Genomic DNA, 26,053 nt, shown 5'->3' with positions numbered 1-26,053 from the left:
AGCTTCGCTCTCCCTTGATGTGGCACATGAGCATAGGCTATGCTTCCAAAGATTCTTAAGTGCTTGACACTTGGCTTTGTTTCACTCCATGCTTTTTGAGAAGTTTGATCTCTAACATTTCTTGTTGGAGACCTGTTGTTCAAATAAACTGCACAAGAAACAGCTTCTGCCCAAAATTCCTTGGGCATACCTTTAGCTTTCAACATACATCTAGCCATATTAAGAATCGTTCTGCAACTCCATTTTGTTGGGGTGAATAAGGTATCGTTAGAGGGCGACGAATTTCATGAGACTAACAAAAGTCATTAAATTCTTTTGAAGTGAATTCGCCTCCTCTATCGACCTTAAATCTTTTATTTCATAGCCACTTTTTTTTTTCCACAAGTACTTTGAAAATTTTAAAAGCAGGAAAAGCTTTAAATTTTTGGTTCAAGAAATAAACCCAAGTCTTTCTGCTAAAGTCATCAATGAAAAGCAGAAAATATTTACTTTTACTAAAGGAAGATGAATTGATTGGCCCACACACATCAGTGTGAACAAGTTGGAGTGGCTTGATTTTTCTTGACATGGACTCCTTTGAAAAGCTCCTCCTTGCATGTTTTCCAAGAAGACAAGTTTCACACAATTGATTGAGATGGTTGATTGATGGTATCCCATGCACCATGTTCTTTTCTCTCATTGATTTGAGCACTTCAAAATTCAAGTGCCCAAATCGCATATGCCAACACTATGATTCATCTTGCACATTAGCCTTCAAATACTTTGCATCAATTGTCTTAAGATTGAGAGAAAATAATCTATTCTTTGCTATATGCGCTTTAGCAATTAGAATTTAACTTGAATCTCTAAGCCAAAGATGCATATTTTTCATGTGGATATTATATTCCTTTTCAAGAAGTTGGCCCAAACTCAAAATGTTACTTTTTAATTTTGGGACATAATAAACATCTTGAATTAACTTGCGGTCACCATTTTTACAGGAGATCAGAATCGTACATATCCCTTCGATTTGAATCATTGAGGTATCTCCAAAGGACACATTACCTCTCACCATTTTATTGATCTCCACAAACTTCTCTTTGCATCCACACATATAATTGCTTGCTCCATTGTCCAAATACCACGAGCTACAATCATCCATGTCTTCTTCCTTGAGTGCCACAAACAACGTTGACTCATCTTCTTCTTTCTTGTCGTCAACAAGGTTAGCTTTTTTTTCAACATTGCTACAATATTCCCATGAGTAATGGCCAAATTTATGATAATTATAACACTCAATTTTTGATTTGTCATACCTTTATCCATTATTTTCTTTGTAGTAGCCACGTCATATTCCTCCTCTTTGTCCATGACCACGACCTCTGAATGTTTGGTGGATTTTAACTTCATTATTGAAGTTGTTACCATTACTTCTGCTTCTTCCATGACCGCTACAACCTTGTACTCGTCCATTCCCTCGATAGCTTTTTTCACCTCCATAATCCTTAAAGGATGCCCGAATTTTAAGAAGTTGCTCCAGTGACACTTTTTGTCTCCTCTTGATCTTTTCTTCATGGGCCTGTAAAGAACTCTCCAATTGCTCCACCATCATTGAGTCTAAATCTTTAGACTCCTCAATAACACACACCACAAAATCAAATTTAGGTGTTAAAGTGCGAAGGATCTTTTATACCACGCGGACATCTTCTATGTCCTCCCTATATCTTCTTAATTGATTTACATCAACCTTCACTTTTAAACAATAATCCGAAATGCATTCGGATTCTTTTATTTTTAAAACTTCAAAATCAGCCCTTAGAGTTTGAAGTTTTACCTTCCTCACCTTGTCAACTCCTTGGAGAAAATTTTATAAAATCTCCCAAGCTTCTTTTGAGGTGGTAGCATCTGCCACCTTCTCAAACATGGCATCATCCAAACATTGGTGGATGAACGTGATTGATTGTTGATCCTTCTTCCTCGTCTTTGCTAAGACCTCTTTTCCATTTTGAGGCAGAGCTTCCTCATTATCGGATTTTGCATACCCTCTGTCTACGATTTCCCACACATCTTGAGAGCCAAGAATGTCTTTCATACGTAGACACCATTTCTCATAATTATCTTTTGTGAGACGGGGGTACTGAAAAGATATCAGACCATTATTCGCCATGGCTTTGATACCACGTTGTTGGGAAAAATAATATCCCGCCCATGAATAATATCCACGGTAAATAACAATAACACAAGAGAGTAACAACGACACCAAATCTTTTAACAGGGTAAAATATAATGCTCGAGCGAATCAATATAATACCACTATAATATTACAACTTGGTAGTGTCAAGAGACTACTACAATTTCGAAAGAAATAACACTCTTTATTTTAAATACCTCACTATAATATTACTCACATTCTCTACTTTTCTCACAGACAACAATCTGTGAATTACTCTCTCTACGCTATTGCACTCTCTGATTTTTGTTGTACATAAAATGATGAACGAAGCCTGCTATTTATAGCATAACCTGCCAAATTTTTAGCCAATCAAAATGCTTGGTGAAGCAAATTGCATCGTCCAGACTTGCTTTGGTTTTGGTCTTGTTGCAACTTGCAACTTTGCAAGTTTTTGTTTCTGACGTTATTGCAAACAAGTTGCCATTACAACTTGTTGTTCTTTTTCTTTTTAAAAAAATATTTAATTGGGACTGGTCAAACAAATTTATGGCTATAGAGCTCTAAACATTGAGGCCTATCTTATGGATATATAATTAAATATAATATATTTAAATGGATTAAATGAAATCAACGTTAAGAAAATTATTTATGTGGAAAGTGCTTTGAGTTCAATAATGTCTTAGGCATTAGATATGTACGCGCATTGACCACCAAGAAGTAAGATAGGGTGGATTGGATTCCTCCAACCCTTAAGTAGAAGTTCAGGTTGGAGCTTTGAGAGTAGAGAAATCACAAATGACATGGAGCTCTTTCCCTTAAATGAAATATATACGATGTGAATTTAAATTAGTTAGACTAGTAAATTAAACCTTACTTCTTTTGCCTTATTCTAGTTTGACTTGTTCATGGTAATTAAGACAGGCGTCCCTTTGATAATAACAATTAATAAGTAATTTTCAATTGATGAGGCGATAATCATATAAATGGTTATGTTTAAATACATAGGACATGAATTGGGAGCCATATAAAGGTTTTTAGGCTGATGAAAAAGTATGAAAAATTTGAAGACCTTTTGCTGGAAAATAAAAATTATCTTAGCCATTTGATCGATTTGCAATTCAAAAAACTAATAGGGTCACATCGATGACAATTACTATCACAAGAAAGTCGCTCCCTATCTTCTAAACGGGCGTCTACCAACTGTTTGTTGATCTATTTGGTCTTATCGAATATGTTAGGATTCGAGGTTCGAAACTAAAGTCTCTATTATCAAACCGAAACTAGTATCACTTTTCATAATCAAAATAAAAGAAAGTCAACCTATTTTTGAAATTGCAGCTTCCAATTTACCCTTGTGCTATTCCTAATTTTATGCTACATATTGTGGATGAATATGCATATCAGGCAGGCCATTAGTATATATTCTCTCATAAGTGAGTACAGAATAGATCTTCCTTGATTCAGCTAATTGTAAGCATTATATTTAAAGATTCAATCTTTATTTTTTCATCACTCTTTGGATTTGTACTCATAATTATGTGCATTAGGGCAAAATTGTTTCTTCATTGTTTGAAACTTTTCAAAACTTTAAGGGTCTACGTCACAAATAACTAAACTTACTGAAATAATGCACTTAAAAAAAAAATATTATTTTCAAATATATATAAAAAAACAAAGAAGTACGTACCTTATAATTAAAGCTGACTTTGGTAATTTATAAATGTTGTAATGTGAAAAGTAGCATATCAAAATATGTGCTAGAGTTTAAATAGAAAACTTCCAGCGTTAGGTGAAGATTTTGAAATTATTTTGGAATTGCAAAACAGAAACAAATTATAATGTCCAGTACATAGGACAAAGCAGTCCTTTACCTCTAACTAATCATTTGTACTTTCTCTTAACACCAACATTGACTTTTTAAGTTTGTATATATTCAAAAATTTAGATGATTAGAAAACTATTAGATACTTCAAACGGTCAATTTGGGAGTAATTAAATTAACTATTTGTTAGGATTACATAATTATTGGAACTTGTGGTTCTTCACTAAATCAAATGTGGTTTTTTTAAATTGTTACAATAATATAATTATTGTAAAAAGTCCTAGCAACGGTAAAATTGAGAATAAGTTAAAACTAATCATCGTTTACAAGTTAACATGGATTTTTTAACATTATTTCAGTTCAAATTCTCGAATAGAGTAGTTTTAATAGTCATATGGTAAAGTAGAAATATGTACTAATTTATTTTCACATTGTAACGTACATTTTTAAGGTGCTAACCTATGTAAATTACATCCACTTGTGTAAGATTCCAATATTGGATTACACTCAAAGTTCCAAAATTGGTTTTGTAAAAAACCACAACATCTCAAATAAATACTACATTGAGAAAATTCAAATTTGAAAGATCAAATAGATGTTGGCGTTCTTTTTTAAGGGAGCTAAATTTACTCATTATTTATCACATTTTCACGTTATCGTTTTTGTTTTTATTTAATTGTGTGTGAAATCTTTTAATATATAAAAACTAAGAATATTGTTTGTGAGAGTAGAACTAAAAACTTGGCACAAAGTCTAATTAATTGAAAGATTTTTGTTACTTTTCGACCTTGGTTTCTTAGGTGCAAGTTAGAAAATTTGAGAAACAGAATCATCTTATTTAAATAGTTTTCAATATCGACGAGATGATCATCTTAGAAAATAACTTTTACTTAATTATTATTAATAATTCCAGGTTGTTAATGCTTGAGGCGACAAGTTTATATCGTAAAGGAAATAAAGTAGTGGATGATCTAGCAAAATTTGGAAGCAATTTAGATGTTTTTGAATTTTGGTATCCTTTTTATGTATTTTCATCTTTTGAAAATTATTGTCTAATGACCATACCCAAAACAAATCAAGTCATGTACTAAACTCTAGTTTTCATTTTATTCTACCAAAAAAAAAAAAAAATCTATGCGATTCAAGATTTGCAAGTTTCTCAGTTCTCTTTCTTAAAACTAAAGCAATGTAAATGTTTTCAATGTTATTTTTTACAATTTTCTAGAATATGTTGGGTTAATTAACAAATTAAATGTGAAAACCAAGAGAATCACAGCTGCATGCATGCATTAAAGGGGGAAGTAAGAATGATAAAGAATTAAATGTAGAGCCAAAGCTGACAAGGAATGAGCCTTTTTTTGGTGCTGTTTTTCCTACACTGCATTTCTTAACAAATACGTAATAAATGACAAGTGACAAGGAACATCTCTATTTTGTTCGGTGGGTAAAATTATCGGATATCTATATAAACGAAGATAATTTGTAACACAATAACAATAAACTTAGTGTAATTTTATAAGTGGGGCCTGAGTAAGATAGTGTGTACGCAACCCTTACCTCTACCTTATAAAGATAGAAAAACTGTTTCCGATCAACCCTCGGTTCATGCCACAAACGGAGATAACATGTATCTCATGAAATTAGTTGAGGTATGTGCAAACTGACGGACACCATAATTATTTAAAATAAACATCTATGTTATGTTAAACGGCAAAGGGCCAGATATACTCTTGTACTTTTGAAAATGGTCTAAGAATACCCCTCGTTATACTATTGGGTCATCTATACTCCTCCCTTCATACTTTGGAAGAAATATACCCTTATTTTGGATGGAGTGCCACGTGGCAGCACCAGATGAAAACGACCCATTTCTTTTTTTTTTTACCCGATCCATTTTAAAAAACCACCACCCCACCCGTTTTAAAATTCAGTTTTTTCAGTTTGTTTAAAGCATATATTTTGTAAAAACTGGGAAAAAAAAAGAAATTTGCAAAATATATATTTTTAAATTTTTTCAGTTTTTTAAAAGTATTGTTTTTTGTAAAAACTTAAGAAAAAAAAAACTCTCCTAAAGCAGTGGACTACGTATACATTAGTTTTACAAAAAAAGAAAACATTTTGCAAAATCTTTTTTTTCTTCAGTTTTTACAAAAAAAAATATTTATTCTAAAAACTGAAAAATATATATTTTGCAAATTCCATTTTTTTCTTTCAGTTTTTACAATATATATATTTTTCAGTTTTTTTTTTCAATTTTTACAAAAACAAATACTTTAAAAAAAACTGAAAAAACTTAAAAATATATATTTTGTAAATTTCTTTTCTTTCTTTTTTTTAAATTTTTACAATTTTTTTTCTAATTTTTACAAAATATATGCTTTAAAAAAAATTAAAAAAACTGAATTTTAAAATGGGTCGGGTGATGGGTTTTTTAAAACGGATCGGATAGAAAAAAGAAATAGGTCGTTTTAATTTGGTGCCGCCACGTGACACTCCATCCAAAATAAGGGTATATTTGTTCCAAAGTATGACGGGAGGGGTATAGATGACCCAATAGTATAACGAGGGATATTCTTAGACCATTTTCGAAAGTATAGGGGTATATTTGATCCTTTGCCGTATGTTAAATAACTTAACACAATATTTTGATTAGGACTTTTTTCGCTCAAAAAATATATATATTGTATATCAGATTAAACTGCATAAATAGTGTAAAGTTTTAATCACTCTATCAATGAGTTTAAAAGTTTAAAAAATTTATCTGCTGGTAGAAAAGTATAAGATAGAAACCTATCGCATTTAATTAACTCATTGACTACCATAATAATATATAGACACAACTTAAACGGCACGGACCATATTTCTTTATTTTTTTTTAAAAAAAAGTTTCTTGAAAGATCGTAATCTCATTAATAAAAAGCAAAGTGAAAGTATGAATTAAATAATTAAAGTCACGCTGAGGAACACGGCAAGTAAGAAATTAAGAGAATGAGGGACACAACATCTTGAAACGTGTGATTTTTTTCTGCTTTTTCTTGGACTTTGGCTCCCTTTTGTTTTTTTAATTACTTGCAGTACTACAAGTATTTAATTTCCTTCTTAAGGCATCAATGTCTTTTGATATGTCAACTCCGGTAAAGATCTGCCAAAGCATTTTCTCTTTAATAATAATGGTCAAGTTATAACGCTCGGCAAAAAATAATTATATTCGTTAACAAAATATATAAATAATATATTCACTAATTCTGTATGAAACATATATAATATATGTATATTATATATTAATATATAAAAATTATATATTTTCGCTATACTATTTTTTAAAGCTATATTGTATAGTTTTTCCAATAATATTATTTGTTTAAATAAAAGAGAGATTTTGTCTTTTGACATATCATTTCAAGTGATTTTCAGTCTGTTTATCCAAATTGATTTCCAATTGTGGGATGAATTAGATCCTTCATTTTTAATAAAATATCTCGAGTTGAAGTTTCAAGAATGAAAAATATCCTAATAGGAGCACCTTTTCCTTTAATGAATTTTACGTAGCGCGAATTTGAATTAGTTGCAGCTCCAATGCATATCTTGGTCCTAAAACGTCAAAAAACGAGGAACGATCATGGAGAAGCGATGACTATTGTTCATTAGGTAGTTTTTTGTGGACCCGCAAAATTTTAAGCGATTCGAATGAAAAATCAAAAAAAAAATTCACATATTGTTGTTTATTTATTTATTAGTCAATAGATTTAAGTTTCATTAATCCAAAGGGGACCAATTGAGACACAAGATCAGTGGCACGCCAGGTTGGTCATAGCAAAAGAACAGTCTGTGTATGGTAAAAGTAAAAGTATATTAATTCACAAAAATTCAAGATTCTTGAAATTCCCAAAGAAGACAATGGGTACCAATTGAAAAAAAATAAAAAAATTTCACTTCCATTTCGAAATATTACATCTTTCTTTCACCTTCACGAGGTTGAACACCTTATGCAAATTCATGATTTCAGTTCAGTACATTCACAGTTTTTGGCCATTTGTTGTTATAGGACCTTCAAATTATTTAAAATAGTTTTTCTTCTGCAATTTGAAGCTGGCAAGTGAACAATATAAATTGAGTTTACAATTTTTTTGTATTATTATGTCAATTAAAAGATAATTATGTAACCTTTCGTAATAAATAAGATTAGTAACTTAAAAAAATATCTAATAAGTTAGTACTTGCTACAATCTGAAAAACTACACTTAAAGTGTAATTTTTTTTACACTATTATATACAGTTAAATGAACTTGCATATATTGAATGGTAAGAACTTTTATACTATAAGATAATCTAAAAAATACTAACTACAAGAGTTGCACGCAACGTAAACAGCTAGGGGTCGTTTGGTTTGAATACGGCTTATGCCGGGATAAGTTATGGTGAGACAAGTTATGTTGGGATTAGTTATGATGAGATTAATTATTTTGGTATTATTTTTTATCCACTGTTTGTTATGTTGTATTAAAAATTACAATTGCATAATTTCTAAGAAGAATGTATAAGTTATCCCGGCACTAATTACCCCACCCTCTACAAGGTATAAGTTATCCCGGTACTAATTTTAATCGTGGGATAACTTATACCAGGTTTGCTAACCAAACAAAGTATTAAAGTGATATTAAATTTTTATAACAGCATCATACCTTCTTATACCTCGTACCAAAGGACCCCTTACATGTAGAACAAGACTAGCGACTTACTGCAATTTAAGTATAATTATTACAATAACAATAATATATCTAATATATTTTCACGGTGTTTGATTTGAAAAGAATAACGTGTACACAGACTTTACCCTCCGCGACCTTACTTTTACCTTGCAGAGGTAAAAAAGTCAGTTCTGATAGACCATCGGCTCAAGAGAAATTAAGTATAATTACCAAGTATATAATTGTTAAGAGACAAAAATATAAGGGCAATATTGTCATTTAAACTACCCACTCTATATACTCCTATATGTTTACATTCACTTCCTCTGGGCTAGTTAGTCTTCAGTCTATCCGTTAAATTCAAATTTCTTCCACCAAATACTGCAAAAGCAAGCTCCTTGTTTCACTAAACAACACAACACAACACTGAGATTATCATTTGACTAGACATAGAAAAAACCAGAGAAACAAATACAGAACAGAGACAAAGACAGAGAAATCTAGAGAGAGAGAGAGAAGAGAGAGAAAATGTCATCAACAATAACAAGAAAACCAAAATGGCAACCAACACCACCACCACCACCAAGTCCAAAAATCCTCCATTTTCCCCGCAGAACTCGCCGGAAAAATCCCAAAAACACCACCTCAAAAAACACAAAAAAGAAACATCTTTATAATATGTGCAACCCTTTAGAGTTACATGAGAAGTATTATTACAAAGGGAGGTTAGAAAGTTTATTTGATCAAGAAAGAGAGTTTCATAGAAGTTCTTCATCAAATGTGAATATAGTGGTCCCCACTACTTCTACCTCTAACTGTACTGCAACTGAGAGGAGGGAAAGAGTTGAAGAACAAGAAGAAGAAGATGAAGGTGACAGAGAGAGGTTTGTGAAATCATAAACTTTTATATGCCAAATTTCATATTTTAACATAAAGTTATGATTTTTACTCTTTCTTAAAAATTGGGTTAATAAATCTTGCTTGAATTTATGTAAATTTGCTTTTAAAGAAGACCCTTTACTCTCCTGTAATTGTCTGTGGAATTTAAAAAAAATAATGAACTAAGTTTTAGTAATATTTTAGCATAAAGTTATGATTTTTATAGTTGAAGAAGAAGAAGAAGAAGAAGGTGGTCGAGAGAGGTTTGTGAAATCATAAACTTTTATGAGCCAAATTTCATATTTTAGCATAAAGTTATGTTTTTTACAGTTTCTTAAAAAATGGGGTTATTAAAACTTGCTTAAATTTATGCAAATCTGACTTTTGAGAAGACCCTTTACTCAATTTAAAAAAAAAAATGAACTAAGTTATTAATATTTTAACATAAAGTTATGATTTTTACAGTTCTTAAAAAATGAGGTAAATAAATTCTGCTAATATTTATGCAAATTTGATTTTTGAGAAGACCCTTTACTCTCATATAAATGTGTGTGGAATTAAAAAAAATAATGAACAATATTTTAGCATAAAGTTATGATTTTTATAGTTTCAGGAAATGGGGTTAATAAATCTTGGTTGATATAACTCAAATTTGTTTTTTAAGAAGACCCTTTACTCTGCTATGAATATTGCACTGACATGATTCAAATTTAGAGTAAATTAATAGCAAGAATGCTGCTTTTAGACATATAAATTGTCTATGTTTTGGTGAAAGGGGGAGGTTTGTGGAACCAAATTTAATATTTTAACATAAAGTCATGATTTTTACAATTTTTTTAAAAACGGGGCTAAGAAATCTTGCATGAATTAACGTAACTTTGTGATTTAAGAAAACCCTTTACTCTATTATAAATATTATTACAATGAATAGCAAGAATGCTGATTCTATTTATTGTGAACGTTTGATTCTTGACATAGAAATTGTTTAATGTATTGGTGGCAGCAGGGAGAGGTTAGGGGAGGAGAAGTGGAGGTTTCAAGCGGAGATGTTAAGGGCAGAGTGTAATTTCTTAAGAATGGAAAGAGAGTTTGCTCTGAAGAAATTGGAAAGGAATAGAGTTAAAATGGAGAAGACTCTCAGATCAGCTGTTCAGACTCTCATTTCTGTTAGTATATTTTTCTCCTTATTTCTTGAGAGTATTTTAAGTTCTTTGTATTGATAATGCAAAAAAAATATTTACACAATAAGGTATTAGGTTCTTATCATACACATTAATCAATATTGTAGTAATAGTGATAACTAAGGAGGGGAGCCTTGGAGCAACGATATAGTTGTCTCCATGTGACCTATAAGTCACAATCCAAGTTTTAATAGTTGAAAGTACAAACAACAACAATAACAAACTTAGTGTAGTTCTACATGTGAGGTCTGGGAGGGCCTGTGTATATGCATACCATATTCATGTGTGTGTTTTAATGTAAAAAACAAAGGAAAAAAATCATGAAAAAGAAGTTTTGACAAGCCCACTGTCTAAGAAATGCACCACTGTTCAAAATTGGAAAATAGTAGTAGTAGAAGTTTTAATGGGGTTATGGTTTTCAAAATTGTCTATTTATTGAACAGAGTAGAACATTCGAAATGAAGTTTAAAAGTCCCTTAATTATTTTAATGTTTTGTTACTTTTAAGTAAGTTCAATGTCAATTTAGTTCAGAACCTGACTATCTTTTTCTTTCTTTATATTATCTTTACTCCATAAAAAAGCCAAAGTAAGAATTATACTTTTCTTGCTTGATTTTTGCAGGGGAAAAAGAAGATTTTTGACGGGAAGAATGTGAATGCAGTATTAGAAGAAGAGATTGAAGATTTGGCAGAGAAACTTGAGGAGTTGAAGAAGAGTTGTAAAAGTAAAGATGTTGAAGTGAGACATTGCAGTAATTTTGATAAAAAGGCATGCCTTTTACAGAAAAGGTTAGAAAAACTTGGAGGTTTAACAGATGAAAAAACTCTCAAAGAATTACAACAACTGACTCATCAATCAAACAATGAACTTGACAAAGAAAGTTGTGCTTCAAGTGGCAACGACAAAAGCAAGAATACACCAACTGATGTAAGTTTTGGTTTTCTTTACCTATTGTATAGTTGCCAAAAAGAGAAAAAAGTTGTAATCTTGATTAAGTACTTAACTTAAAAGAGGCTATAAAGTAAGTCATTAGGTTTTAGGCAAAAGATTATGCCTTTTAATCAACAATAATAAACCCTGTAAAATTTTATAAGTAGGGTCTAGGGAAAATAGTGTGTACGCAGACCTTACCTTTACTTTATGAACGTAAAGAAACTGTTTCAGGTAGACCATCGGTTCACCAAAAGAAAAGGGACTTTTCTTGTTGAGAAAAGTACATGATAATTGGTTTTACTTTTGAATGTGGTGTGCATTAGTTCTTTATGATGGAGAACTATTTGAGAACCTCCTATCATTTGAAAATTTCACCTTGGAGTAGGAATAGGGGTAATTGGTAACTCCATGTGGGCCATTAAAATAAAAAGATAGTAATAAATTTTTGGAAAGAAGCCAACAAGGGGTGGTCAAAACATTAGTGTCACATCAAAACACTAAGGTATACTTTTCCTCGCCAATGAGTGTAATACTGAAAAGGCGACCTTAAACAATTGATATTTTACTTTATCGAGAATTTGTTTTTCAATTTCTTTGTTCATATAATTGTTATTCGTGCTTATAATGATTAATCTTGGACTACATGCATATTTTTACTTTTTCTTCCGTTGCATCTTTTTTCATTAAAGCTCACGTTTTATTTGCGCTTAAAGCCCCAACGAACCTTAGAGTTTTTTTGTGCTTTTTGCCTTTGATAGCAATGCATAGCAACAACTAACAACAAACCCAGTGAAATCTCACAATTGGGATCTGAGGAGAGTAATGTGTACGTATTTCTTACCTCTATCTTATGAAGATAGAGAGACTGTTTTCGAAAGACCCTCGTACTCTGTTATCTTAACATGATAGTGTAGAAAAGCTTGTACACTGTAGGTGCACAACATTTAAAGTGACTTTGTTCTATTTTCGGCTTTAGGAAAATAAAATATTTAAATTTTTTTTTTTTGCAGGTGGAGGTTCTAAGAATGAAAATGGATGGACTGTCAAAGGGTATGTTAGATAGGATGGAGGAAGAATATGGGGCAACACTTACTAGCACAGCAAACAGTTCTGTTGCCAGTTCTGCTTCAACTTCCAAGAGAATTGATACTTTTACAGACCCTTCATCAACTTTTTCTACTAGACAACCATCTCAGGTAAAGTCAGAATGATGAAATATTTTATACATATAATTGTACTTCTTTTGTCTGTATCCTCAACAATAATTTAAAACTCTGTAGAGCACTTATTAGTATTGTAATACTGAAGTTTTACTATTTTCTTCTGTTGTCCTTTAGTAAGTTTAAGATACTGCTTTTAAACAGAGTTATTTTAAATTTATCAGCACCAAATGGTGGACCATATCAACATAAGATAAAGTCCTGTAATTGTAGAGGGACCTGGATATGTTATTTTGCTAATTGTAGTTGTAGGTGTTGGATATGACATTTTGATGATGCGACAGCCCTTATTTGACAATTTTATTTTATGTGGCAATCTGTAATTTTTAGCGTTGATGAATTTCTAGCCTCTCTGCCTTGGGTAAGGTCTTTATGCACACTATCCTCTCCGGACTCCACTTGTGAGATTACATGAGGTTTGTTGTTGTCGAGTTGATGAATTTCTAGAGATTTTCATTTTAGTTCGTTGATCTTACGTGGAAAACAACCCTAAAAAGAGAGTATTCCACACAACATCTCAAGAATTGATGATAATCTTTTACTATGTTATAACATTTGGAAGTAAGAAATCAGAATTGAACATTTGCAATGTACTACTTGTCTTCATCATACAATGAGTTCTATTCCTAGTTTTGAACTGATGAGATAGTTTTTGCACCCATTCTTTCATACAAACAGGAGTTGATGCCACTCGAGGAGAACAAATGCTCAGGGCGTTGCAAGGTTATAGTACGAAGGATCGTAGAACAAGTGAGAGCTGAAACTGAGCAATGGTCACAAATGCAAGAAATGCTGCAGCAAGTCAGGGGTGAAATGGAAGAACTGCAGGCTTCTCGCGATTTCTGGGAAAATCGAGCCCTTAATTTTGCTCATGAAATCCAATCTTTACAGTCCTCTGTAAGAATCTAATACTATTAAGTACTATAAAAAGTTCAGACACTATTATTATTTCTTGAAAAGTATTCTCATTGTCTTGGCTTTTATTAGGTGGAGGAATGGAAAGATAAAGCACAAGCATTTGAAACCAATGCAAATGAGCTGCAGTGTCAATTATCTGCAACAAAAGAGGAGCTAGAAAAATCAAGGACAAAGAAAGCTATAGCACATGATCAGAGGGAGGTAACATCTACTCCGAATTCGCCTCTGGTGTCATTAGCCAAACAAATAGAGAAGGAAAAACGCGTGCTGATTTGTCGGTTGAAAGAAGAAAATGCCAATCAGAAGTTGCAAAAACAAAAAGGTGTGGAAGTGATCTCAACAAAAGATTTGCCGCCTGTTTCTCTAGGGAAACAACTAGAGAAGGAAAAGCGCATGTTTATGCATCGTCTGAAGGAAAATCGGGGAGCCATTGACAGGAGTTGTAAGCCGGAACTTTCGCCTGTTGGGAGAAGAAAAGAATCTTCATGTAGCAAAGAATCAGGAGTACAGAAAAGGCTACCATTTAGAGATATTGGGAATTCTTCATCACCATTGTTAGTGAGGCAAAATAGTAAAGCTGTTTACCCTTTGCACAGCCCTGAGACTAGACAGGCAAATCAAAGGTTGTGAAAGTAAGGCAAATGACTTCTTTGTCTTAGCAGTTTTTGTCATGTTATTGTCTGCCTTAGTGAAAATTTGCTTAGTATTGAGTGGTGCAAGCCTTTTGTAAAGCAGACAATTTGGGAAAATAATAAAAGTATTTCATTGCTCATTGTGCTGATTCTTGATCATATTATGGCCATTAAAGATTATATTACTTTTTTCTATTTTCTTTTAAGTCCTGTGAAATCATCTATTGAATTGTCTCTTTAGAAATGATAGATGACAATCAAAATAGCAACTTGCAAAAACAAGGGCAGCCCGGTGCACAAAGCATTCCGCGTTCATGCATGGTCTGGGAATGGCGGCATCCAAAGGGATGTGATGTAGACAGCCTACCCTAATGCAAGCATTAGTGGCTCTTCCACAACTCGAACTCGTGACATATAGGTCACACAAAGACCATTTTACCGCCAGGGGCATAACAAAACTTTTCAGGTCGTATTTACATAAATAAATAAAAATAAGTAATATTTAATATTATTTTCTCACAAGCTGAAGAGTCTTGGCCCAATGGTTTAGTTGAATATTATTGCAAAAGGACGTGTAGGTTCAATTCTCCTTAGCCTTAACTTTTTATCGAAAATGCTCACTCAAAGATGTTCGGAAAAAAGAATGTCCAAGTCCAACCTTGAACCTATGACCTTTATAAGCTAAAACATGAGCTTGACCAGTAGACCAAGAAGCACTCTTTGCAAGGATGCAATGTCATTAATTATATATTGATTCATTTTTTGCAGAATATTAGTATTAATATTGATGGAAAATTAGGATCCACCAAACTGTATAGAGAACCTGATTCTCTATCAGTTCCCACAGACACACAATAAGAGATAAGTAAATAACACAACAGAATTATACGTGAAAAACTCCCAGCTCATGGGATTAAAAATCATGACCTACACTCGTAGGATTTCAACTTCACTACTGAGCAAACTTCAGATTACAAATTATTGTAACCTAGGAATTAAACTCTTAATCCCTCACTCACTTGTAATAACTCTATTATAAGCCTCTTTGTAATAACTCTATTACAAAGCTTACAACTCGACTAACTCTAGCCAAGACACAAATACAAGATTTATGGTTTTACAAATGGTTTCCTACAGAATGCTTCTAGCTAAGCTAAGTAGGAATTACAAGTAGATCACTCTAACAAAGTTACAACACCACTAAGGACATATGGTAACTCAGTGCTGGAAACTGGTCCTTTGTTCTTGAAGCCTTGAAGTCACTTGCAAGATAGCAACACACTTGAGAGAAAACTTGTTGATTTTTCGGATGTGCAAGTGTGTGTTTTTCCTTTGCTTCATATTGATAATATACAAGCGATGTCACTTGGATGATGCAAGCAATTATCCAGTACAAGGCATTCCCCATAAAGTGACTGATGCACTGTTTGCACTGTTGCGTGTGTGTAAAGGAACAGTTGTAGTGATTTTACAGCTATGGGGAGTTGACTGGTACAGTCAGCAAGAAAACTAATATCCATCTATTCCCTCTGTCGTCTCTTTGACTCTAGTTGTTGGAACTTGTGCCCGACTCGAGGCTTGTTATTCTTGAGTACTTTGAGGATGTGTAACAAGTTCCCCATTTGGTTCTTATCATAAAGTTTGTTAGATCATCAAAATATAAAAGTGCACATAACTTATCATTTCCCCCCTTTTTGATGATGACAAACTTATAATTGACGTTCCCCCTGGGAACCAGATCACCATACAATATATCCTGTATTCCCCCCGAGAGAACATGTTCCCCATCTCAATTTTCTTCCCCCTTTCAATTTTCTTCCCCCTTTTGGCATCATAAAAAGATTACACAAGTAATAAGCAAAAAGAAGTCCAGCATGGTTAACTCATGCCACATGTGTGCATACAACATGGCTAAAAACAAAGCATAAAAGTATAACATGCATAGCAAAAAGACGAAAAGCTCATTAATTTGAAGGAAATGAGAACATAAATAGTAGTACCATTGTTACACAACCATTTACAAAAATAAAACTTAAAAGTACCAGCCACAAAAATAATAAAAAGAGGACCAAGGTAGGACAAACAACATTTAACTGGACACTGGTAATGGGACTGTTTTAAGGAGCACTAGAAGGGGGAGGCAGGGATGAGGAGGCAAGGGTTCTGAGGAGAATATCCATTCAAGCATTTGCAAACACTTGTTCGTTAAGCAGCCGCTCCTTCAGGTCCTCGACCTGTTTCCTGAGATCTGCATTTTCCTTGGTGAGGCGAGCAACCTCTGTGCCTTGTGCACTGCTGGAACTAGGTGCCTCCTGGCCTGACTAAGCTGCCCTACAAGAATGGCATTCCGTGCCTTTAACCTCCTTATCTTCTCATTTGCAGAATTTTGAGCATCAATCAATTGAGAGATAGTGGAATTGCTACCAACCCCTCCTTTCTTATCAATGCACTCACATTCCTCCAAGGTGGTCTTTGATAAGGTCTGCTTGCGAGTTCCCACTGTTGCTTTTCCCAAAAAGACTTTGAAAAAGTGAAATACCTTAGTGAGCAAGAACCCATAGGATAGACCATGATTGCCATTCTTGAAGTCTGCCACTTTCTTCATATGCTCTATCATGAGACCAGGCACATTGATAGTGGTGTAGGCATTCAGTGCTTCCATGAGGAATAGGTCTATTTTTGATGTAATGGAATGCCTTTCCGCACGTGGAAGCAAGACTTTTTTCACCATCTCAAACATAAGTTGATACATTGGAAGGAAGGCCTTCTTGTGCACCCGTTCCCCTTGTTGCACAGCATCATCCTTCAGAATGGCACTTCTGAAATTGGGAGAACAAGTCCCCTCAATGGATGAGATCCCTTCAATAGGCACTCCCAATGTTACACCCCATGTTTTCATACGTGATAGTACGTCGTAAGTCAACTGATGTAAGCTCAGAAATGAGATCATTTTTGAAAGTATATAAAGTAAGTTAATCATGTTACCATGGATGTTACAAATATTTAAGATCACTAATACCAAGTACCAAGAGTGTTGGAAGGCTTAGAAACTAAACGAATCGAAAAAAATAAGTTTCGTCGAAAGTCGACAAGTTGGGAATGTTATAACATGTACTTTTGGGGTGAGACTAAGGTGCTCAAAATGATAAGGAGGTTATATTATGAGTTATTTTTATCTTATGATAGTCGTGTGTTATGTTTTGACGTCAAACGAGTAGTGGAACAAAATTTGGCAAATATCATCAGAAGTTACATTCATAAATATACTGAAACTTAGGTCAAATGTAGCTGAGCATTTCTCCAATGTACTTTGAATTATAGGATTATCCACATATCAAATTGACGATATACAAGTCTAGTGTCTAACACATTAAACCGTTCGTTGATACGACATCGGAGTAGAGAAATATGTGCAGTTTGCAAGACTGCGCAGACTGCATAGGTGACAAGTAGGTGTGTCAATGAAGCTTTTTGAGAAATATATTTTGTGTGCTATATGATGACTTTTTGGGACATATTATATACCAAATTGAAGGTCGTGGAATGTAGTTTTTAACGCTCTTAACCGTTTGTTCATACGATTAATATGTCCCAAAAAGACCTCATATACAATGAATTAGGTCAAATGTAGCTGAGCTTTTCTACAAATATACAATGAATTAAGTGATGATCCACATATAAAATTTACTATCTACGAGTCTAGTTTCGAACACATTAAACCGTTAATCGATACGACATTTGAGTAGAGAGATATTTGCAGTTTTGCGAGACAGCGCAGACTGCATAGGTGACAAGTAGGTGTGTCGCTGAATATTTTTGGGCAATACATTTCTGCATTATATGATGTCTTTTTGGGACATATTATATACAAAATGGAAGGTCTTGGGATTTAGTTTCTAATGCTCTTAACAGTTCATTCATACGACATCAGGATGAAAAGATATAAGCATCGGAAGAAGGGCCAATGCTAGGGTACCAAGCTAGCACCTCTTTGACTTTTCAAAAGTTGATATATATAGGGTTTTAAATCGTATTTCTCTTCATTTTTCATAGAACACGATCAGATAACCACCAAAAACTTACCTCAATCTCTCTACAAGGGTTCCAAAGAAGATTAATATCTCGGGTACGAAATTAAGAAGCGATAACATTAGAACGATCCCTACGACGTAAGTATCGCTATATCGCCTCTCTTTTTCTTTGTAGTTTGAGTTTTGGAAGGTACTTCATAGTTATGAAAATACCTAATTTATGTATTTAAGCTTTTAAATGTCAATGAAGGTTGATAAATTCATTTTCTAGTAGTTAGAACTCACGGGACAGTGATCGGAAGCCGTGAGTTCGATTTATTTCACTTTTAGTGGACTGTTTTGTAGTCCACTCGTGTTGGCCTCTTGTGCTGATGTTTTATGGAGTTTTAGAGGAGAAACGTTATGGAGAAACACAACATAATGATGGAATAGTGGTCTGGTCATTCGTCGTTACATTTTTTAGGTTGTTTGACACTACTTTGGTTGTCGTTTTATGTATGAAGTGATTAGGGTGTGTGGGCTATTTTGTGATATATTGTGATGGATATAAGGTTGGAAAATGATGCATACATGTTGTTATTTTTGTGTTCGTGTTGTTGTTGGTATATTGTATTAGAGAAGAGCCTTGTTACAGGGGAGATGCTGCCCAAATATAGGTAAACGAGCTACTAGTTTAAGTTGCGAACTTAGCCTTTACAAAACACTGATTTTGAATCTCCTTATGTTGTGGTAGATTGAGTTGAGTTGTTTGAAGAATTGCTTGGAAGGTATTAAGTACTCAACGGATTTAAGGTATGTTAAGGCTAAACCTTTCATTCATTTTGGCATGATCACGTAACTACATGCGTTTGATAACGAGGCATAAAGAGAATTTCTTATTCCTAAATTTATGTACATTATCCTAGTCTCATAAGCTACAGTATTCTCCCTTATCGGGACTTCATATTCAGTTTAGTTTTGTCTTCTTTTAGCCAAGAGTGCAGAGAGTCTATATACCGAGACTTCATATTCAGTTTAGTTTTGTCTTCTTTTAGCCAAGAGTTACACATACGGAGCCTTATAGGGCCGGACATCTATTTTACTTGCTATATTGAGAGAGATGAGTCAATATCAACCGGTAAGCATATATTCAATTATATCTGACTTTCAGGTATTTTCAGTTATTATATTATCAGTTCAGTTTTAGCTTTTAGTTATTTTGTTGCCTTACATACTCGATATATTATTTCGTACTAACGTCCCTTTTGCTGAGGACGCTACATTTCATGCCTGCAGGTCCTGATAGACAGCTGGATAGATCTTCCCAGTAGACAAAGTCAAACATCAACTTGGTTGGTAAGCTCCACTTCCTCGGAGTTATCAGGTCTATACCTTGGAGTCCATTTTATATATACAGGTTTGATGGGTAGGTCGAAGCCTTGTCCCGACCATGATACCGTTCAGTTATCTCTAGAGGCTTGTAGACGAATACTGTACATTTCTTTTATACCAGTATTATGGCTATACCAACCCTATGTAGATGTTTAGTTTGGTATTGCAGGTTGTAGACGATACTTTCAGATGATTCAGAATATGGCCTCATCGGCCTAAGTTGAGGGTTACCCCTCCAGAGTTCACAATTACAGAGTGGTACGCTCGGGCCGAGTATGGCACCGAGTGCCGGCCATGCCTCTTCAGGTTTGGGGCGTGACACCCAAAATGTTCCCCAACACAACCTCGTCAATCATAAAATCTACTCCGTTGACCTTCAAGCAGATGTTATCATCTTCCAGGCTCTCATTAGTGAAAAAATGTGTCCACTTTTGAAACTCACAAATATCAACCAGTTGACGCATCCCTGTAACGTCAAGAATGTCAGGAGAAAATGTTCTGCCCCACAACACTCTCTGCTTTCTAAGGTTTTCTATGCCTTCATCCTTAGACAGACTTACTTTGACCTTCTTGGAGGAACCAGATTCCTCGTTGTCACCAGCCTTCCTTTTCCCATACTTTCTCACACTTATATCTTTCTTTGTAGACTTCTCAGACAATTTTTCACCAGGCTTCTCAGACAATTTTTCACCAGACTTTTCTCCCTCAACAATTTCCACTTCCACACCTTTCTATCCTGGGTTTTGAAACCACAAGTTTCCTAGAGGACTTACGAATTAAGGAAGCAGGTTCCTCATTCACCTTTTCATTGTCAACATCAACAACAAGTGCTGGAGGCACTTCTTCCTTATTCATTAGCTTTCCCCCCTTTCATCAGCCTTATCCTTTTCTTCTCTTCTTTGTTTTTCTTCAGAACAGATTCAAGGGTTTCCTTCTTTTGCAACCTAGTTATAGGTCTTTTAGGAGTGTGATCTTTGGGAACTGCCCTTCTACTGTTAGCTGAAAAGAAGCTTGCTACAGACACATTGTCATAGTCTTCCTCACTATTTTCATTTTTCTCTTCAGATAGAGATCTCATCTCAGGAAAGACAATGGTCAATGGCTTAGCATCGAAGTGAGGAGAAGAATCAGGATCAGTACTGAACTGGGCTCTTTTGAGGAGCAAAGAGTTTCATCTCAAGTAGGAGCAGAGGGATCCTCTTGGGCTGATGGATCAGGTCCCTCATTTGGTTTCCCAGTAGTACTGACAGGTGTCAAATTTTCAGGGGGCACCAGTTCCCTACCCTCATCCTTATGACTTTCACCTTGGTCTCATTATCATGCTCATACCCACCAACCAAACCTCCCTCTGTAGCGATTAGTAACATGTTCTCAATAGCTTCTTGTTCATTCACCCCCAAAGTAGAGTCAGAGGATACAAGAGGAACATTACATGTAAGATTGGCAATATTCATATCAAAGCTTGCAACGGGCGTTGCTGAGCCTTCACTATTACGAACCACATCTTGTTGGGTTTCAGAACTCTCCCCAACTTTCTGTCTAGAAACTTCCTGACCCTCGTCTCTGTCTACTGTTTCGCCTTCTACTATTTTTTTCAGCGAGGCAGAAGGAGAGGTTGCGGCAACGAATCTTTTGAGGTTCTGAGTCTTACGACTGCGGTGAGAACCAGAACTTGATTGGGTTGGAGAGGAAGTAGTAGGTGGTTGTTGGTCTGGTATGGAGTTTTGACTGGGTGACAAATGGGACTCAGACTCTCACTCCTGCGCTTCGTGAGACGAAGAGACAGTGGGGACTACACTGGAAACGTTTGAAACTTCTGGAGTTTGAGACATAGTGAAGATTTAAAGTGAGGACACGAGAGGAAGAGTGTTTGCTTTAAGAGAGAAAATCGATTTTTTGGCTTTGATGTGGATAATTAAGGAAAGAGACAACGCTTGGTGTTATTTAGAGGAAGTGGGGGACCAGTTACAAAACAAGTATGAATCACTGGGAAGACGGGTCATTTGGTAATAGGTATGACGTTTGAGTTCTAAAGAGATGAGAGAGAGACTGAAATATTTAATGATGTGACACTTTTATAGCCATTAAAAATGTGCATGATAGTACAAGGGAACTACTAACCTGAGTCAAGGGAACCAGGTTCCCTGACTTAGCTTTGTAAATGTGAGCCTTATCCTTTTACCAACATGCAATGTGATTAACTGCTTGTTTGCTCTGTAGTTTCTATGCGTGTCTACCTGTAATGATATAGAGATGAGTTAGAACTTGCTAGAAAACACTTTTGAGTTGTTTTACCTGTTCATTCTTTCATAGCCAATCATTAAGGGACCTGGTGCTAAGTTTAATTTTATCAACCCTAATGCCAATCGATTCTTTTCAAAGTGCTCTATGCTCAGTGCTTTGGTGAAGATATATGCTACCTGGTCTTCTATTTTACAGAACTTCGTGAAGATAAGACCCTTTTTCAACATTGTCTCTAAGAAAACGATGTCGTACATCAATGTGCTTTGTTCTCTTATGCTGAACCGGGTTCTTTGCCATGTTGAGAGAACTGGTATTATCACGCACTAATGGCACGCAATCAGAAAATACACCAAAGTCCTCCAATTGCTGCTTGATCCACAACAATTGAGCACAACAAGAGGCAACTGTCACATACTCAGTTCTGCAGTTTAAAGAGCCACAGAGTTTTATTTCTTTGTACCCCATGAAATCAAACACGATCCCATAAAATGTGCCATGCCAGATGTGCTCCTTCTATCCACTAGATAACCAATATAATAAGCATTAGCATACCTAATTATGCCAAAATTGTCCCCTGAAGGATAGTAGAGAATAAGGTCATGCATTCCTTTAAGATACCTTAGAATCCTCTTGGCAGCTTTAAGATGAGATTCCTTTGGACTTGATTGAAATCTAGCACATAATCCCACACTGGATACAATATCAGGTCTACTAGCTATGAGATACAAGAGTGAACCAATGATGCCTCTGTACATAGTTTCACTCATAGGAGAACCAGGTTCATCCAAGTCTAGACGGGTGGCAGTGGCAATAGGAGTATCAATGGTTTTTGAAATTTTTATCTCAAATATCTTCAGGAGCTCTTTAATATACTTCTGTTGGCTTATCATCGTTCCCTTAAGGGTTTGCTTAACTTGCAACCCTAAGAAAAAAATTCAATTCCCCCATCATGCTCATTTCAAGCTCGCTTTCCATAAGCTTTGCAAACTCCTCACATAAGAAGTCATTTGTTGCACTAAAGATGATATCGTCAATATAAACTTGCACAATGAGCAGGTTCCTTCCCCGTTTCTTCGGAAATAGTGTGTTGTCACATTTTCCTCTTGTAAAGCCATTTTCAAGAAAAAACTTGGACAACCTTTCATACCATGCACGAGGGGGCTGCTTCAGTCCATATAATACCTAGGTAAGTTTGAATACAAGTTTAGGATGCTCATGACACTCAAACCTAGGTGGTTATTTGACGAAGACTTCTTCCTTTAATATCCATTCAGAAATGCACTTCTAACATCCATTTGGAACAATTTGAATTACATATGAGATGCAAAAGCAATGAGAATTCTGATGGCTTCCATTCGAGCAACTATTGTAAAATTTTCATCATAGTCGATTCTTCTTGATTGTATGCAGACTTGAACTACTAACCTGGCCTTGTTCCTTGTTGTATTCCCAAATTCATCAAGCTTGTTTCTGAACACCCACGTGGTTTCTATGACCGTTCTATCTGAGGGTCGAGGGACCAGGTGCCATACACGGTTCCTCTCAAATTGATGAAGTTCATCTTGCATAGTAGTAATCTAGCCAGCATCTTTCAATGCCTCCATGATATTTTTAGACTCAATTTGAGAAAGGAAAGCTGAGAAGGCAAACGAGTTTCTTGTCTTTGATCTGGTTTGAATTCCTGAATCAAGAGGAGTGATCACATTTTGGAGAGAATGTGAACTTTTGTGCTTCTAGTTAGACACCTGAATCTCATTATGGGAAGATCCAGGTTCCTCATAATGGGATCCATTATTGGCATCTATGGATGGGTGAGTACCACTTCTCTACTCAGTATCAGGAGTTCCTAGCACGGCATCAACAACTTTATCTTCTGCTTCAGTTATTATGATGGAGGAACCAGGTTCTTCTGCATTAGCTAAGGGTTCTATTGTATTTTCTTTGTTGAGTTCCTTGACTTGGCTCATTGATGTCACCCAAACTCACACCACTAATTGGGATTGTGAGGCGGTCGATGTAATTATAAATACCCAACGCGAGTTGGGGTCGATTCCATAGAGATCTTTATGTTGGATTAGGTATATACCTAGTCTAAGTATATGACGTGCCCAAGATTGCACTTCCACATATTCGGTTGTTTCTTTTCTACTTCTAAATCTTATGTTAATGCTGTAATTGTAAAGCTAAGAGACAATGTTTTTTGATATTGTTATTTTTCAGATTATAAAAGATCTAGGGTTGTAACTTTCGCCTAGTTGGTTACCTAACAGATTGAGAGCTTTAGGTCATGTTTGGTTGGCCGGGATATAATATAGCAATCACACGTGATTACTCACTCTATACCTCTCGGTAGTTTGAGTGATTTTTTCCAATTTAGCTTTCTCAAATCCAAATGGGTATTTCACGAAACAAGTTATAGATGCTCAAGTCGGGTCTTACTACCTCTAGACTCGACCCTTTAATTGGGGCTATCAATTTCTTGAGTTCACCCCAATTTCTTGTTAGCCAAGTTTTTCTAGACTTAGTCTCTCTTTCTCAAGTAGAGACTAAGTCAATTAGGCGTGAATCAATGTTTGCAACCATCAATTTTCAAATTCAAGCAAGAACTAGGTTAAATATCATATACCCAATCATAAATAAGCCCTAAATCAATCACCCATTAAGTACCCATACTAGGGTTAGGTCACAACCCTAACTAAGGGTTTAGCCACTCATAGAAAATGAAGAAATTAAAAAAGAAACTAAGATAAAACTCATAATAGATTATTAAGAGAAGAAAATCTAATGTTAAAATTATAAACTATTACAAAGTTACCCAAAACAGTAAATAAAAACGGCTATCTATTCTCATGTGTTCCCTCCTCAACCTAAATTTGACAAAAAGAGCTATTTATACCCAGCTGAAATTATCGAACAAAATTGCCCCTGCGGAGATTCTGCGGCCGCACAATTATGTGTGCGGTCCGCACTTTGACACTAGCTTGACAGAATGGACTTCTACAATCGCACAATTCTGGGTTGCGGCCGCACTTCTTCAAATTCCGCGGTCCGCACATTTCTGAGTGCGGCCGCACTCTTGAATTTTAGCTTTGACATGCAAGACTTCTGCGGACCGCACATTGCTGAGTGCGGCCGCACTTTTGATTCTGCGGCCGCACAATAATGGTACGGTCTGCACTTCTTCATGACCCCAGAATCCATCTCTCTGAACCTCATCTTCTACGGCCGCACAATAATTGTGCTGTCCGCACTTTGCATAGAAATTTTGTTAGAGGCTTCCTCATATTCTGCGGCCGCACTCAATATTGTGCGGTCCGCATTTTGCCCTTTTAGCTTTGTTTTGGTCCTTGTCCAAAATTACTCCTTCTTGAGTTGATTTTCATCGCTTTGACTCATATTCCAACACTCCTGCAACAAAGCACACTTCATTAGTTTTCGGGAATACCTTTAAGCAATTGTGAGCTAAAATGAAAGTAAAAGAGTGCAAATACGTAGTCAAAATCCCTACTTATCAACTCCCCCAAACTTAAGTTCTTGCTTGTCCTCAAACAAATAAGGTAATTTCCACCTACACAAGAAAAGAGTTATTTCAGCTGGCCTATGGTGAATCAAACACATATCAATTGGGACCAACAATTACCCACAACACTTATGAATTATCAACAATGCAATGATTTGACTTTTTAAGTACAATAGTTCTAATGTAACACTAGAGCATCAAGAGTTGACTTTATTCATCAAGGAAGTTCGCTCTTTCATGTAGGTCATTTTGGATCCCAAACTCCTCCTCTACTCTCCGTTAGCATATCTCACTTTAGAATGTAACACTCAATTCAAGGATTGTGAAAAGTTCGCTCATCTCTCTCAAAAGAATGTCACAAGTAAGACTCTAAGTACCATATGCTTGCCCCTCATGTAAATCACCACTAATGTAAGCTCACTCGACTTGAAATCATGTAGGGCTTTTTCGGGATATAATGA

At 35.0% G+C, this 26,053-nt stretch overlaps 1 protein-coding gene across 2 annotated transcripts; it reads left to right on the top strand.

The window, feature by feature from the left end:
• The first annotated feature begins 9,008 nt into the window (after positions 1-9,008).
• Positions 9,009-14,566, top strand: LOC107785505 (uncharacterized). 2 transcript variants are annotated; one of them, XM_016606830.2, is made up of 6 exons: positions 9,009-9,546; positions 10,548-10,707; positions 11,345-11,650; positions 12,667-12,852; positions 13,555-13,773; positions 13,864-14,566. In XM_016606830.2, the coding sequence occupies exons 1-6, from the start codon at positions 9,191-9,193 to the stop codon at positions 14,422-14,424; spliced, it is 1,788 nt and encodes a 595-aa protein (XP_016462316.1). In that variant the 5' UTR covers positions 9,009-9,190; the 3' UTR covers positions 14,425-14,566. The 2 variants fall into 2 exon arrangements, with proteins under 2 accessions (XP_016462316.1, XP_016462314.1); XM_016606828.2 differs by having other exon boundaries at positions 10,545-10,707.
• The last annotated feature ends 11,487 nt before the right edge of the window (positions 14,567-26,053 follow it).

Source organism: Nicotiana tabacum, chromosome 9, assembly GCF_000715075.1.
Source record: "Nicotiana tabacum cultivar K326 chromosome 9, ASM71507v2, whole genome shotgun sequence".
NCBI lineage: Eukaryota > Viridiplantae > Streptophyta > Magnoliopsida > Solanales > Solanaceae > Nicotiana > Nicotiana tabacum.
This window is presented reverse-complemented; position numbering and strand designations above follow the sequence as displayed.

What these genes read in the sequence shown, in the direction of transcription:
- LOC107785505 (XM_016606828.2), top strand. Translation starts at nt 9,191, where the DNA reads ATGTCATCAACAATAACAAGAAAACCAAAATGGCAACCAACACCACCA. An exon ending in CTGTTCAGACTCTCATTTCT is followed by an intron (nt 10,708 to 11,344) that starts GTTAGTATATTT and finishes TGATTTTTGCAG; the next exon opens with GGGAAAAAGAAGATTTTTGA. An exon ending in CTACTAGACAACCATCTCAG is followed by an intron (nt 12,853 to 13,554) that starts GTAAAGTCAGAA and finishes TCATACAAACAG; the next exon opens with GAGTTGATGCCACTCGAGGA.